The sequence below is a fragment of the Xenopus laevis genome, chromosome 4L (assembly GCF_017654675.1).
Source record: "Xenopus laevis strain J_2021 chromosome 4L, Xenopus_laevis_v10.1, whole genome shotgun sequence".
Classification (NCBI taxonomy): domain Eukaryota; kingdom Metazoa; phylum Chordata; class Amphibia; order Anura; family Pipidae; genus Xenopus; species Xenopus laevis.
This window is the reverse complement of record NC_054377.1, coordinates 112,868,174-112,885,611: the sequence shown is the minus strand read 5'-3', so window position 1 is coordinate 112,885,611 and position 17,438 is coordinate 112,868,174. Positions and strand designations below refer to the sequence as shown.

General features: G+C 38.1%; 1 protein-coding gene across 1 annotated transcript; it reads right to left on the bottom strand.

Moving 5' to 3' along the window:
* Positions 1-3,999: 3,999 nt before the first annotated feature.
* Positions 4,000-13,598, bottom strand: cenpm.L (centromere protein M L homeolog). The gene is given in 6 exon segments (NM_001096638.1): positions 4,000-4,378; positions 5,678-5,769; positions 6,915-6,994; positions 8,931-9,029; positions 10,122-10,201; positions 13,445-13,598. Coding segments are annotated over 6 exon segments (543 nt in total). The 5' UTR covers positions 13,502-13,598; the 3' UTR covers positions 4,000-4,243.
* Between the last annotated feature and the right edge of the window lie 3,840 nt (positions 13,599-17,438).

The following is a 17,438-nucleotide window of genomic DNA, read 5'->3' as shown; positions in this document are numbered from 1 at the left end:
AAAGCTGGAAGTGAAAATTCGAATTAAAAAATGTAAAATTTTGAGCTAATTTTTGTGTACTTCGACTAGGGAATAGTCCAAATTCAATTTGAATTTTGAAAAAATTCTAAAATTCAAATATCGAAATTCATCATGTACTATCTCTTTAAAAATTCGACTATCGCCATCTAAAACCTGCCGAAATGCTGTTTTAGCCTATGGGGGACATCCTAGAAGCTATTTTGAGTCAATTGGTGGACTTTGTAAAATCTGTTTTTTTTTGGAAAAACTTTGAATCAAATTCGATCGAATTCGCTGTTACTTCGATTTGTACGATTCAAATTTGATCAAAAACAGACCTAATCGATCGCAAACGGACCTATTCGGGCAAAGAAAAAACTTTTTTTTAAAAAATTAATTTCAGGTTGGTCTTTTTGAATTAGAATTTTGAAGTTTTTAAAATTCGAAATTTGACCCTTGATAAATCTGCCCCTTTAAGTGTGAATAAATAAAAAAACAAAACTAAACATGCAGATTGTACATACAGAAAAGTCAATGCAGCCATTGTGATATAAAAGGGGTTAGGGTAAAATGGTATAAGTGATGATGGCACAAGTCACAAATTGTTAGGTATGACTTGAGATAGTAAAGATAAATAATTTGAGAGAAATGATCCCATGGGAACCAAATTGGGTCAAGTTTGTCCTCTAAGAGGGCTGAAAATTAATGCCAGAAGCCAGTTATCCAGAAAACTCTGAATTACGGTAAGGCTATTTCCCATAGATTCCATTTTATCCAAATAATCACATTTTTTAAAAATGATTTCCTTTTTCTCTTTAATAATAAAGCAGTACCTTGTACTTGATCCAAACTAAGATATAATAATCCTTACTGGATGCAAAACAAGCCTATTGGGTTTATTTAATTTTTAAATATTTTTCTAGTAGACTGAAGGTATGAAGTTCCAAATTACAGAAAGACCCAAGGTCCCAAGCATTCTGGATAACAGGTCTTATATCTGTATATATTTAAGTTTATCTTTATCCAAAGTACCGGTAATAGAAAGTGAAGGGGCTAGCCAAGGCACTGCAATAACCTAGTGTGTTGCTGCTAAAATCTGAGAACAAGTCTATGTAGTTCTGATGCCGGTTCAGTAGGTTGAATGCATATACCAATAATCTGAGAAGCCATTTGAAATACTTCAGACCAAAGGGCAGAGACAATAGTGCAATGGCACCGTATATGAATGCAGTCCCCCTTGTTGGAGCAACCCCTAAAACAAGTTAGTGGAAAACAGGTCTATGACATGTTTGCGAATTGTGGGAAGAGACCATCGATATATTACTTTGTATGATGTTTCTTTAAAGGGGTGGCTCACTTTTAAGTTAACTTTTAGTATGTAATAGAATGGCCAATTCTAAGCAACTTTTCAATTGGTCTTCATTATTTATTTATTTTATAGTTTTTTTTATTTTTATAGTTTTTATCTCCAGCAGAGTGTAGATCTGTTCCTCCGTCTAGGCCGGACTGCCAGCTGTAAATAGCGTCATATGTTGACAGACCACTGCATCAGATATAGCTGTCTTGACACACACAAAGCCTAAATCCTTCAGCCTGGGGGAACATTCTCAAAGATTATTATTATATTTGCTGTGTGCAAAGTCATGGCAACTTCATATGAGTCACTCAACTTTGCATTAATCTACAATGAATAATGTCACATTATTTCCAAAGACCAGTCCAAGGTTTCTGGTCAGGAGTGTAGAACGTATTCAAATCTCGTCAGGTTGATAGAGTAGTGCTACACATCGGTCCATATTTTTCTTGTAGCATTGGCTACAGGCGCTCATCCAACTGCCAATCAGTTAATCCCTTATATGATACACAACACAGCAACACTCTGAAATAGTGAACATAGTGATTTATTTAAGTGAAACCAGGCCCTTTTGTGCCCCATGCTGCAACCCACTCAACCAAAAAGCCCAGTTTAGTACTGACAGCCAGGCCCCACTTGATCAGACATATACAGTGCAGGACACACAAACACCAACACAAACTAGAAACAAGGACATACTGTAACAGAAAATAAGTCTTTATTATGATACAAATGATTATATATAAGTATTATATTACAGCAAAGATCAATTGTGAGACACAACTATGTAGCAACACTACTATGTGAAGTGGAAATCGCGCTATTATGCATATTTAATGCTGCAAAATATGCACTTAAAATATAATAAATAATACTAAATCTCCATTGCAAAGAGACTGAAAAGTACACTGCTGACAACAATTGAAATAATTGTTATATATAATCCAGAGAGTTAAAGAGGCAGCCAAATCAAATAAGATAAATGAAAAGCTGAACAGCTGAATTTTGCCTATGTGCCTCTGCTACTCCTTACTGTTAAAGGCATATTTAATATTAAGTAGAGATTCTGGTAAACTTAAAAGGGACCCGTCACCCAATTTTTTCTTTTCAAAATCATATTTTTTAATATTAGTCGAGCAAAATCAACTTTAATTACACAATATAAATTAGTTGAATCGTTTCCTTCAGTCTGGGAACTCATAATTATAGTAAGCAGGCAGGAGCCATTTTGTGGACACTGTTATTAAGGCAAGCCTTCCATCATCTCAGAATCTTATTTATGCACCAGAATGGGGGACCTGATGTCCATCCTCATTCCCTGGCTACACAATTAAATGATGACGAGAAAGAGGGAATGTGGGGAGAGCAGTGACATGTAGGAAGTGCTGAATGAAAAGTGAAAGTTATTGTCTGCCCCGCCTCTATGCCAAGGCATAGAGGAGGGGCAGACAATATTTGATTGACAGCTGAGATGTTTAAATGAGCTTACAGCAGCTATGAATGCTTTAATATAAAATAGAAATTGGATTTCATGTTTAATTTGAAAATAACTTTTAGGGGCAGATTTATCAAGGGTCGAATTTCGAAGTTAAAAATACTTCGAAATTCAACCATCGAATTAAAATACTTTGAATTCAAATATCGAATTTGAACTCTTTTTCATCAGATTTGGCCATCGAATGATCGAAGTAAAATCGAACGATTGAACGATTAAATCCTTCGAATCGAACGATTTTATCGTATGATCGAACGATTTTTACTTCGACTTCAAAAACTTAGAAAAATGCTGTAGAAGGTCCCCATAGGTTAACAAAGCACTTCGGCAGGTTTAATTTGGCGAAGTATTGAAGTCAACGTTTTTCACACAGTACTCAATTATCGAATGATCGAATAGTCAAACTATTTTTACTTGGAATCGAATTCGAAATAAATTCGAAATATCCAAAAATTACTTCGAATTTTTTTACTTTGAAAATTCCCTCAAATTCAATTCGACCCTTGATAAATCTGCCCCTTATTATACAGATTTTTGTGTCTGGGTGACAGGTCCACTTTAATAGTATATTGGCATAGATATTTCCTCCATATATTTCTGCAATGACTTATTTTACCTTTGCTAAATTCCTTCCACATATGGATGAAACTGTCCAATATGACTGGGAACTCTCCATAGACACACAAGTGCAAGCACCCTGATTGTGAAACTAGTAAAATACAGGAGGTAATCTATTAACAGGCACAGGCTTGGGTACTAGTAATCCATAGTAACAAAAAAAAAAAGTATTGTTAACTAATCTGATACTGAATATAACTTTCTACTTGGCTGCCATGTTTCAAGTCCTAGAGTAAATAATGCTGCTATTAGTACATTACAAATATTATGTAACATTTCTGCTGAACAAGATTTCTGATCAATCTGTACCACGTGTTGCCAGTAAACATAATGCATAAATCAGGAAACGCAGGAACGGAAAATTAACAACATTGGCCCAGCTGTAACAAGTTAATATGAACTTTGTTTTGAATATGGGCATGCATTGACAATGTTTTGCTGCACAAATGACTCCGTTTACGCTGATCGGACCTTTAAAAAACTGGTTACAAAAGTAAATGAAAAGCAAAAAAAAGCATTATTCACACCTCAGTGAAATGGCTCTGAATGATTTTATAAATAAACACTAAGTCAGTATATGATTACATAATGGCAGTGCAATGGCAGCAGAAGATTTAACATTTCAGAGGGGAGGTAAGAAAGTGATGGGTGCTGCTACTGAGCAGAAATAAAATTAGGCTTTTTAAAGAAACAGCAGATTTTGTGGAGCTGCCCCAGTTCTCTATAGGATTCTGTATATCATTCCTGCTTTGGCTGCAGTGACAGGCAGAAATGAGCTAAAACTGGTCTGTCTGTAAAGTGCTACTCATGAATGATCCTAGATACAGTGCAGAGATACCAGGAACCAATCCTGCACAAATTTTCAACATCTGCAGCAGCCTCTGCGCTGTACAGGTCACATCATCTTCACTCTGTAAGACAAAACATTTACTTTATTCGAATCTGGCATTTTGGAATGAAACATAGAATTCAAGCCTCCTTTAGTGAAACATATCAAGCTTAAAAGGACTGTCATGATTTTTATGATTTATATTTTATTTTTCTAAATTACACTGTTTACACTGCAAATAATTCACTCTACCATATAAAATGTAATTCTTGAACCAGCAAGTGTATTTTTTTTTAATTATAATATCGGTGTGTAGGCAGCTATCTCAGGTCATTTTGCCTGGTCATGTGCTTTCAGAAAGAGCCAGCACTTCAGGATTGAACTGCTTTCTGGCAGGCTGTTTCTCCTACTCAATGTAACTGAATGTGTCGCAGTAGGACCTGGATTTTACAATTGAGTGTTTTTCTTAGATCTACCAGGCAGCTGTTATCTTGTGTTTGGGAGCTGCTATCTGGTTACCTTCCCATTGTTTTGCTGATGGGCTGCTGGGGAGGAAAGGGAGGGGGTGTTATCACTCCAACTTGTAGTACAGCAGTAAAGAGTGACTGAATTTTATCAGAGCATGAGTCATATGACTTGGGGCAGCTGGGAAACTGACAATATGTCTAGCCCCATGTCAGATCTCAAAATTAAATATAAAAAAAATCGGTTTGCTCTTTTGAGAAATGGATTTCAGTGCAGAATTCTGCTGGAGCACCACTATTAAATGTTGCGTGAAAAAAATAATTAAAAATAATTAAAATAATTAAAACCATATGCTAATTGTCTCAGAATATCACTCTCTGCTTCATACTAAAAGTTAATTCAAAGGTGAACAACCCCTTTAAAGACATTCTGAATTACTGTCCCAGCCAAAAAAGAGTTATCTTATTAAACCTATAATAGCTGGTAATGTACACTACTACTGCTTTTATAGGAAACTGTAATATCTTTAGGTGGACTTTCTGTTAGCACAGTATCCCCTAGCCCATGCTCAAACACATCACTTTAACTAAAATGTCAGCTATTTCGTTCAACTGCACATGCATTTGCCCCGGGAAATTAGAAGAAAGATGAAGATTAAAGAAGATCGCTCGATGGTGCTCACTGGTATAACCCCGGGCCGGTGCAGTTTTCTGCTGATAGGAGCACCAGCCTGGGGTTTCAGGTAAGTCAATACAATCACTTGGGGTGCCTAACACTTGGCACCCCCAAGTGCATCAAAGCCATTCTTCCTCCTTTAATGTAGCGGCATTGGGATTTGCTGAAAACCACAAAGTACCACACTGTATACAAGTTAGCAGATAACATTTTTTTTTGTGGCAAATAAAATCAAACTTACAGCAAACTCAGAAAAAAGCAGGGTACTCAGGTGCGTGTCAGCCAGCTTCTTCACTGTGGCTATATCAACCATACAGTGTTTCACTTGGCCACCTATAAAAAGAAAAACTTGCTTTTCTTTATGTGAAAATAACAATGATAGTGTGTAACAGTTCCACATAATATACTGGATGTGATGCAGTAGATGCAGATTGTCCAAGTGGACATTTATATCATCATCATAATACTTGGTTTACAAATTTAGGGAAGTGCCATTGATGTGCAGTATTTGGCAGCTTTTCTGCCAGTAATTAAAGGGGACAAATACCCTACCCTAGAGTGCTCTTCTATAACCATTTTACTTTTCATGATATTATTTTTATATATAAATGATTATTACTAATGTCATGAGGATGTAACCGATTGCCTGCTTCTATTTGGGCTGGATGAGAGCAGGGCAGAACAGCAAAAAGTCTAGTTTTTTGCTTCTCTCACAACGAGATAGAACTGAGCATGTAAGTGTCAAGAGGAGAAATTCTGGATACACACCCTTCAAACACTGCATCCGAGGGGACTTAACGGGGAATATGACCTTTATGCTTTCACGTAATTGATATGTCTTTACACTATTTAGATATTGAACAATAAGGGTTTTTTTTCAGACCGTATAATAATAGTTATAATTATAATCATATTTCGTCTATATAAGGGTTACATGTATCGATGTATAATTACTACATGCTGTAATTTGATACATGCTGCAACATAAAAGATGCTGTAATATGTAATGTATACAATGTGGCTGATTTTATTTAGTGAGAAACCCTTCGTCCCACAACACCATATTTAAATCTTACAAGTGCACCACTTGTAAGATTTAAATATGGTGTTGTGGGACGAAGGATATTACTCTTCCTGAGGACGGCCCGAGTTGGGGGCTGAAACGTTGATATAAAACACTGTATATATCTATCACGATACAGATGATAGATATGTCTGGGTGCAGAGTCAACAAATAGTCTCTATTCACTGCAAAAAGATTCTCTCCCAGGACTTATAATTATTTAAAAAAAAATTTATTGCAAAGGACTAACATTTCGGCCTGTCCCTTTGAGAAAGGCCTGGGGACAGGCTGAAACGTTAGTCCTTTGCAATAAAATTATTTTTAAATAATTAATTGGGTTTAGACTTTCACTATGCACCACCACTCTGATATTTAAACTATAATCCGTAGCACTTCTATAGAAGCCAATACATACCTCCAGTGGCCACAAAACACACTTTTCCAAGGAAGAAGTTAACATCTAACTGTGTGAGAGATGCAAGTATGGTGGAGAGGCTGAAAATGTGAAAACATAAAAATGGAATAATAAAATATGAATTTTTAAGCGACTTTTAAGTCTGAACTTCTCCCTCTTAGTTGCACCGTGCTCGTTCTATGGTTCTGAAACGTTGCTGTATCCAGATTGTTGCCATGTGTATCGAATAAAGGCTTTTTATTTTAAACATGGACCAGTGCTGTGCCTTAAGTATTCGATTTCAAAGAATTATACAGTAATATGTGCATGTATACAATTACTAAAATATTAAAGCCACAGATCTTTTCATCTGTTGCAGGCCCTGGTCACAACACTTATGTGTCTGCATACTGAATCTAGGAACAATTGCATGTATAAATGCAAAACCAGATTCAAAGCCGGCGGGAAGGCATTTCAGGGAGATTAGTCGCCTGCAGTAGCGAAGATTTGTCGCTTGGTGACTAATCTCCCCGTGTGCCACCACCCTAAAGGGGTGATTCATCTTTAAGTTAATTTTTAGTATGTTATAGAATGACCAATTCTAATAAAACTTTTCAATTGGCCTTCATTTTTTCTTCTTTATAGTTTTTGAAATATTTGCCTTTTTCTTCCGACTTTCCAGCGTACAAATATCACTGACCCTATCTAAAAAACAAATTTACAAATTTATTGGTACAGTATTACTTTTTATTTTTCCTTTTTTTCTATTCAGACCCTCGCCTATTCACAGTCCAATCATGGGTATGGAAATCAGAGGCAAACAGCAGAATACCTGCTAACCAGCAGGTATTCTGCTGTTTGCCTCTGATTTCCCTACCCATGATTGAAGTATTCTTGTGGTGACTTGACGGAACACCAGAGGGAATCAAGGCTTGCAAATAATGCTTGGCGTTCTGTGTGTTACCCTGTGAGTGCTATTCACAGTCCAGTCTTTTATGCAAATCAATGCATGGTCACTAGTTTAATTTGGACCCTAGCAACCACATTGCTGAAACTGGATCCAGCAAACTGGACAACTGCGGAATAATAAGCCAAATAACTCAAAAAACACAAATTACACAAAATGAAAACCAATTGCAAATTGTCTCAGAATATCACTCTCTATATGATATTTAAAGATAACTCTAAGGTGAAATGGCACTGTCAGACTGCAAAATTACAGATAGCCACGGGGTGTTGACTAACCACTTTATAGCTGCAGCTTACAAATGCAACATATTTCATAATTCGTGCAGTGAAATAACACACTGTAGTGGCCTTAAACATAGTCCTGTGACTGTTGCATCGTCGATTGAAGATAAAACCTTATTGCATTGGGATACTTGGTCAATCACTGTGAGCATACTGGTATGAAGCCATTTTATAGTTAGTTTTTATTAGGGATGCACGGAATCCACTATTTTGGATTCGGCCAAATCCTTTGTGAAAGATTCGGCCGAATACCGAACCGAATCCTAATTTGCATATGCAAATTAGGGGTGGGAAGGGGAAAACATTTTTTACTTCCTTGTTTTGTGACAAAATGTCACGCGATTTCCCTCCCACCCCTAATTTGCATATTCAAATTAGGATTTGGTTCGGTTGGGCAGAAGGATTCGGCCGAATCCGAATCCTTTTGAAAAAGGCCGAATCCCAAACAAATCCTGGATTTAGTGCATCCCTTGTTTTTATAGCCAAAATGACTGTTGCATCTCGCTGCAACTGGCAACAAGAGGCGGTTAGGTAGGGCAATTAAAGGAATTTTAGCAACTTCATCTTGAAAGGGAGAATAAGCACACATAATTCAAAAAAATAAATTTCAAATATACTGAATAAAGGACTATAATGCTATTTCTGAATTCTATAATGCTATTTCTAATTTTTCTGTGTTTGGTGCTAATGATATTGCCTTGTTATATGTTTTTTTTTAATTTATCAAACAGTAAAATATTTTTTCAAGACAAAAAATACCAAAGTATTTTGTATTGTGCCACCTACCTGAGCTGGCTGTGAAGGTTGATAAGAAACACCACCATATCAAACCGAGGCCGTAAGTGTTCCCTTTCATAAGGCAGAGGAAGTGATTGTGCCATGTGACTGCAAAAGAAATTGACTATTTTATTTTTCCAAGTTTAGAACACTATTTGCGTTAATTAAAAAAAATAACGCTGCCATCAGATGTCACTTCACTTAAAGGGGTGGTTCACCTTTAAGTTTAATTTTAGTATGTTATAGAATAGCTAATTCTAAGCAACTTTTCAATTGGACTTTTTTTTTTTTGAATTTGCCTTGTTCTTCTGATTCTTTCCAGTTTTCAGATGGGGGCACTGACCCCATCTAAAAACATGCTTTGTAAGGCTACAAAATTCATTGTTATTGCTACTTTTCTTTTACCTATCTTTCCATTCAGGCCCACTCCTATTTATTATTAATCAATGCATGATTGCTAAGATAAATTGGACTATTGCTACCAGACTGCTGAAATGGCAAAATGGAGAACCGCTGAATAAAAAGCTAAATAACTCAAAACCCATAAATATTAATAAATGAAAACCAACTGCAAAATTTGAGTTTTTAAGGTTATTTTGGAGTTGGGTTGTTAATCCCAAACTCACTTAATCAAGTTTTTTCCATTCTAGTTTTTTCTTAAATAAAAAAAACATTTGAGTTGTGAGTCAATTCAAGCCCTTTTGAGGTATAAGAAACTCTTCAATTCGACCTTTGATAATAACCCTAAAAAAGTTCATATAATGGTGAACAACCCCTTTAAAAGATACCCTTTCTTTTTAGGGCCATTATTTATTAACTTTGAGTCCCCAAATGTTATTCTCAGCATGCCTTTACATTACTAATAGTGTGATAGAGTATTGTGTTCAAGTTGTAGTTCAGCAACCTTTGGGAACCCAAGAATAAAAAACAAGGGCTTAGGCTAAATCACAAGTGCTGCATGTCTATGGAGATTCTCATTCAGTTGCTGCAATAGTTTCAGATCCCAAACCAAATGCAGGATTTAGTTCACCCCTATTTAGTAACAGGTTATTTTTCTTCAACAGATGTTCTTCTCTAAATATTTTATACTGCCTGGACAAATGTTGCCTGTGTGTCAGATTCAGACAGCTTCTATCAGCTGGAATCAACCCTACCAACCAATATTACAGAGGATCAGCATTAAGTTACTTTCATACTTACATCTTCACTTCAAAGGTTTTTGGCTCTTTCAGCATAGCACTTGCCAGCTGTTCTCTATGACTTTCTTCAGTCCCAACTAACTGAAACAGAGAGAAAACACCAGAAGAATATTCAGTGTGTCATAATTAATAGAGTTACACTTTGGTTTGGTGAGGGCATGTGTTTGTGGAGAGCATATATATGACCTGACTTACTACACCCAGTAAATTGACTGAAATAATATAACAAATGGCAGAAGTGACCCCCTAAAGTAATCATAGGGTACACATGTCAGGGACCATGTCACGCCCAACTATTTCTATGTAGAGAGCAAATTAGCCTACAAAAGCAGGTTAACTGACCAGTAGGTTTTTTCTGGAAACAAAATACCAGCCATACAATATTTTTATCTTTCTTCCCTATTAACATTGCCTTCAAGCATAATTTTTACCAGCCCAATAGAAAAAATTAAATCAGAACTGATGTCATACACAGCAGTCTATGCAGCCTATAATCAAATTGAAATACCATGTAAGCACTGTATCTGGCCAATGGGCCACTAATTAACTGGCCATTTGGGCAGCCTTGTACCACATGCTCCGTGCTGCTGTCAGTTACTGAGCTTAGGGACAGACTCAAAATATACAGTACACATAATATAAATGTCATAGTATAAGGCTGATGAGTAATCAACACAGCAGCAAACCCAAGAGTGTGAGTTCCTCCAAAAATTAGTGAAGCAGCAAGGAAAAAAAAATACAAAAAGTTTGGGGCACTTACTCAGCCTATGATTAAGTGCCCAAACAGGCACAAAACGTGTTAGGTAACTTCTTAATAAACTTTTTGTATTTTTTTACTTGCTGCTTCACTAATTTTTAGAGCAACTCACACTCTTGGGTTTGCTGCTGCGCCCTTGGACTGGGGCAAACTGAGTATGTCCTCCTACTATATACTTGATTTTTGAAATTACATCTATTTTCAGTAGTGCTCATACTAGTTGGATGCACCATTTCCTTTTTGCAGTTTGATTAGTAATTAATACAGATAATTACTACATGGCAGCACTGAAACCAGTGCAACTATCATCAGAATTTAATAATCAGCCCTGTAGCATCACCTTATATTACAGTCCAACCGCATTTTCTGCTTGATAATTAGTGACAACCCCTAAGCTTAGCTTCTCAACAGCTTCTCAGAGCCCACTGAGCATGTCCGTGTCACAGACACTTTCCAAGATGGTGACCCCCCGTGACAAGTCCTGGATCATTGTTGCTATTGAAAAGCTGAAACTTTAGGCTGATGCAATAAGTTCAGTATATAAAATTTTTAGTCATATTAATTATTAGGGTTTATATCTCCTTTAGTTAGCCCTTTCCCCATCTCCACCGAGGGCACCAGAGCCTTTTTCTTTACTTCCTTACTGCACAACAAAGTACATTTTTACTTATGAAAGGACCACGTAGTGGATGATCACCATTACATAGGATGTTGTAACACTATAATGTTGGTCTACGACAATAAGCTGGATCACGAAGCTCATGTTTTTCTGATATAACATTTCAAACATTCCAAATGTAGAAAAAAGTAAGAGTGGTGAGTGGGCTATTATTTATGCTCGGCAAATACAAAAGAGAGTAAAGATTGAAGGACTCCCTTTCCAAGATCCAGTGACGGAACTAGGTGGTGGCAGGCCCTGGTGCGGGCCGTGCCCCGCCCCCACTATTGTCCGTGCCGCTGCAGCCGAATCCAGTGGCGCACGTGACTGCCGGGGGGCCCTGCGGGGGTGCGGGCCCTGGCCCAATTGCACCCCCTGCTCCCCCGGTAGTTACACCACTGCCAAGAATAGTGGTACTACAGGAGTTGACCAAATGACCATATGTAATCTTAACATGGTATTTCTACTTGTTTATAGGCAGCATAGACTGCTGTGTATAACATCATGATTAGATCTGATTTAATCTTGCCAATAAAGCTGGTATAATCATGCTTGATGCAATGCACCTTTAAGGTAACTTTTAGTGTGTAATAGTATTGCAAATTCTAAGCAACTTTTCAATTGGTTTTCATTGTTTTTTACAGTTTGATAATTATTTCCCTTTTTCTTCTGACTCTTTGCAGTTTCCAAACGGGCGTTGCTGACCCCTTCTATAAAGCAAATGCTCTATAAGGCTACAAATAGGGTTGCCACCTTTTCTAAATAAAAATTACCGGCATAAGCCCCACCTCCAATCCTGCCCAAAGTGCCACCCCTTTAACCAGCAGCGCAGCAGTTCCGACTCCCGAGTGAACAGGGAGAGAGCTCATGAGCATGGGGAGCCCGTGTCAATAGTACAGTAAGAACAATAATGGCACCTGTTCTCCTGCCCTCTCGTCGTTAAGGACGCCAGTCACAAATCTCATCACACGAGACTGTGATGTCAAAACGCTGTGACGTCCCAGGCGCCTCATAGCTGAGAATTTCAAGCAGGGAGGGAGCAGAAAAACTGCTTGATATTGGTGGTTCCTTCCCACAGAATTTTACCAGCAGTGTAATTGACGGTATTTTTTTAATACCGATACCAGTACTGGCCTTAAGACCCGTTTTTCCGGCTAGGTCGGTGAAATAACGGCTGGGTGACAACCCTAGCTACATATGTATCATTATTGCTACTTTTTATTTCTTATCTTTCTAGTAAGGTCCTCTCTAGGGAGCGGCAAATTTTTTCACCGTGGAAATGACGCCCATAGACTCGTATGGTGTCGTGCTTCAAAAAAAAAAAGACGCCGCCCGTCAATTTTTTTGACATCTATAGACTTTAACGGGAGTTGGCGACAAATGGTCTCAGAATATCACTCTATATCATACTAAAAAGTTATTTCAAAGATGAACAACCTCTTTAAGGAATAAAGTTAAAAACAGAGTAAGGCAGGTGTTGTTCCCTAGCGCTATAATTCCCAAAGATTGAATATTACAATTTTCTCAAAATTAATTTCTTGGACCCTAAACATTATGTATCAAACAACAAAAGCCACTGACACAGCACTACACTGACTGGGTATCTCCACAGGCTTACAGATGGGAAGGAGACAGCAGTCACTGAATGTGTAGCGGGATATTTCTTTTGCGGAGAATAACTTGCAAACTACAGTTTACGAACAGATAGATTTATCTAAAAAAAATAGAATAATTAAGTGTTCCCGCCATTTCACACGCTACACAATCCCGCACAACATTGAATTTTAGTTGTTCTTTTATGCCCCCTCCTGTGATTGGCCTTTGCTTGTAATCCAACCTCGGATTGGCCTAATATCGAAGCAAACAAGGGGCGGGCATTGGTCTAACTCTCTATCTATAGAGAACTTACCAGCAATGCGGCGGCGTTAAGCATAGGCATTTTATCGAAAGGCCGGATTGTCGCCATGATAACGGACAGTGCCACTAATTTAGTTCCAGAGGCAGCCGTCCTTTTTCCTTTTAGTTGCACGAGAAATTTCCCCGCTGAACCCGCGGCAGCGTCGGCTTCACACTGAAAACGTCAGGACGTACGACGTTGCCAGTTCTTTAACCATGTGTGTGCTGGCGTAGGTTCGGTTTTGTAGAGGAATGCTAGGATGATAGTCTCTAGTAATTATAATAAAATAACGAATGACGTGTAACAATTGTTTTGTATTAATCTATTTACAACGGATGTCTAATGTGTCCGGCTGTTTGTTTAGAGTCATCACGTTTAATCGTTGAACTCGACTTCTTTTTACCTACCTGAGCCCAGGGCTGTTTGGTCCTTTATGTAATTGAAATGACAGGGCCTATTTTGACTGCCAGTCCAGACCTGCCCGGTGGGCCCAAGTGTCAGTGAGCCCTCCTGCTTCTAACCATTTGGCCTGTAACTCATACCTCCCAACCTGTTTTGGAGGGACAGTCCCTCTTTTGACAGCTCAACCCGCAGGCCCTCATTTGTACTGGAAAGTCCCTCTTTTCTCAGCACTGAACAGCCAGTAAAAGAAACAAAGTTTCTCACTTAATTGGCTTTTAGCAGATAACAATTTTGAGACACAAAAACACAGTTTAGATAAGGAGAAATATTTTCAAACTTTCATAACCTGCCAAATTTTGTAAAACAAACATGGTAATTAGGGGGTGTGGCCACAGAAAGGGGTGTGGTCAAAATTTGGTGCGCTACGTGCGGGAAAAAATTTTTTGTCCCTCTTTTTACTTCCAAAATGTTGGGAGGTATGGCCTGTTTCATGTTCAAAACCTACTTCTGTATGGGAACAGAGGGGCTAAATAGATAGAATAATAATTAAAGGAAAACTATACCCCCAAAATGAATACTTAATCAATACTTAAGCAATTTTATATCAAATTGAATGACATATTAAAGAATCTTTTACATCTCTTGCCTTGAACCACCATTTCGTGACTCTATCTGTGCTGACCAGAAATACTACAACTCTAACTGTAACAGGAAGAAGTGTGGAAGCAAAAGGCAGAACTCTGTCTGTTAATTGGCTCATGTGACCTTACATGTGGTTTGTATGTGTGCACAGTGAATCGTACGATCTCAGGGGGCGGCCCTTATTTTTTAAAATGGCAATTTACTATTTATGATTACCCAATGGCACATACTACTCAAAAAGTATATTATTATAATAATGGTTCATTTACATGAAGCAGGGTTTTACACACTTGCAATGTTTCTTGTGTGGACATTGTTTATTGCATTGACAGAAGCTTGCCTTCAGTTCCTGTTTCCTTACAGGCTAGGGCCAGACGGGGCAGAAATCAACCTGCTGAAATCCACAAACCATTTTAGCCCCTAACCACTAGCTGAATTCACTTCTGTGTTAGTGTCCAAAAGTCCGGACACCTTGTGTCAGCTCTGATGCGACACATGCAACATATTTTGGACCCAAAACGCAAGAGTTTGCATTTCGATCCAAAATCCGCTGTACCTGCAGAAGAGAAGGAGAGCAGCCAGGCAACTGGAGAATCCATATTGTCTAGCCTTAGCTTAACAGATTTGTTGGTGTGACCAACAATGTGGTGTGAGCCAACAATGTAGTTTATGCAATTTTCTTTACTAAGACTCCAATAAATTTTGCCTTAATTTGTTCTAAATATAAAATGGAGACTCTACAAGGTAGATGGTAGCAGTGTCAGACTGGCCCACAGGGATACCAGGAAAACTCTCGGTGGGCACAGGTGTCAGTGGGCGCTCCTGCTTCAAAAAGTTGGCATATTTCATGGCCATTACCTATTTCTATGAGAACAAAGAGACTACACAGATTGAATAATAGATTATAGCATGTAAAGAAAAGAGGTTGCGTGAGGAGAGTGGGCAACTGGTTTAAGGTTTTTGGGTGGGCCCCTGGTGTCCCAGTCCGACACTGGATGGTAGGTTGAACAATTTGATGGCAGATGTTTCTTGTTACTAAACCAGCAAGAAAAACATGGAGGAGCACACCCTAAACTTGTTTAGCAACTTGCCCGGGTGCTGGTAAATAAAGTAACATAGTACCACACTCAACATGAATACTTGTGAAAAAAAACAAGATGTATTGAAAAAATCAGACGTTTCAAACTCAAACTGTGCTTTTTCTCAAGTATAACAAGATAACGTGTTATTCTTGAGAAAGCAACAAGTTAAGCTCCCGCACACCCTAATACAAACAGCAATAGAGATACCTGGTGCTCAAAAGGTAGAGGCTCAGCCACCTCACAGGAACAGTTCAATATAGAAATCCAATGGCACACAGGATTAGTGCAAGCAAGTCTGCCTTGCGTGTTTAATGCGGATTGCAACGTTTCGGGGTCACGCCCCTTTGTCAAGCACGCTTAACAAAGAGGCATGACCGTGAAACGTTGCATTCCGCATTATACAGTATATATGTGTGATTATGACAAAGTTTATAGATAATCATGAAAATGTGTTCTTTATATACCCCAATTGGACAGCAAATCTCAAGGAAGAGCTGGATGGCACAGGGAATACCTCCTCTGCAGTATGTATGTAGAAGTGTGTGTGTGTGTGTACAGCTTGTTTTGAATCAGAATTGTAACTGCTGCATCAAAAGTGTATCCTATGTTTATTTAATACCATTCTATGGAGTAGAGGAATATGTGATTTGTAAAAATGCAATAATGTTTATATTTATATATTTACAATAATACATACATTTTGTACTGTGTTTGTAATTTTGGTACATTTCAGAACCAATACAATCAATTGCACTGTTTACACAGTAAACCACCACTTATTTGTTATATGGAATCTGCTATACGTAATATTTAATGAAGCCAAAACAGATTGGTTTTTAGTTTAACCCTGTGTTAGGTATATTTTGTTCATTAAAGTCTCACTAATGAGATTCTTGCCTAAGATTTTTTGCTGTTACTTTGTGGTCGCCATGACAATTTATAGCCCTTCTCTCAGTCTGCAATCCTCCCTCGCCTTTATTGTCAGTGAATGCAGTAAATATCAGACCCCCAAGTGAGAGGGAAAGACTAAGAGATGTGCATACAATGGGGAGGATGCATCGTACTGCTTAAGACGATTCCTTTGTTTCATATTCTCCGGCTGCTTAATTTTGAACCACTGTTCCAGTTCTCATTAGTATTTAGCCAGCTTGTTGTGAGGGGAGAGCGTTGCTGATTGACCCCAAGAGACCTTCACACATCCCTAGCAATGCATCCTGGGTCCTGTGAAGAGAAGCGAGCACAAGGACTGTGTGCTGCAGATACAATAAACGGTTGTGCTGTGCTCAGCTAGACCACAAGATGTGTATTCTTAAAAACCAGATTATGGATTAATTCAAATCTTTGAATGGACCTTTATAAAAATATATAAATGAAAGACAGCAGTGTGAATATGACTGGGAGGTTTACTGAGGCTTCTCAGACGTACTAACAATACACCGAAAACGAGTGGATTGCAGTACTTTGGATTACTTCTGGGCTTTGGTTCATAGAAGATGCCTGAAACCTTCTGACAGTGAGGATTCTGCATTATTTTTTTAATTTGGATGCATTGTTTTACCAAGACTTCTTTGCAGGATATTTTCTTCTAACCCTTAGATACAATTATCCAACATTTTTTTGAAATGTCTCAGTTCTTGGACTGGTTCGTACCTTGTTATCTGATCCTGTCTATTCTTATTTTGGTTGGTTTTGGAGCTTGTATCTACTATTTTGAGCCAGGCCTTAAGGACGCACACAAGTGGAGGACTCAGAGGCCCCTGCTTGAGCGAAATCTCCGTAAAACTTTGCTTATGAGGGACAATCTGGCATACAGCCTCCCTGATGTATAGGATAAAGGAATCATAATATTCTCAGTGGAGATAATTATATTGTCAGTGTGC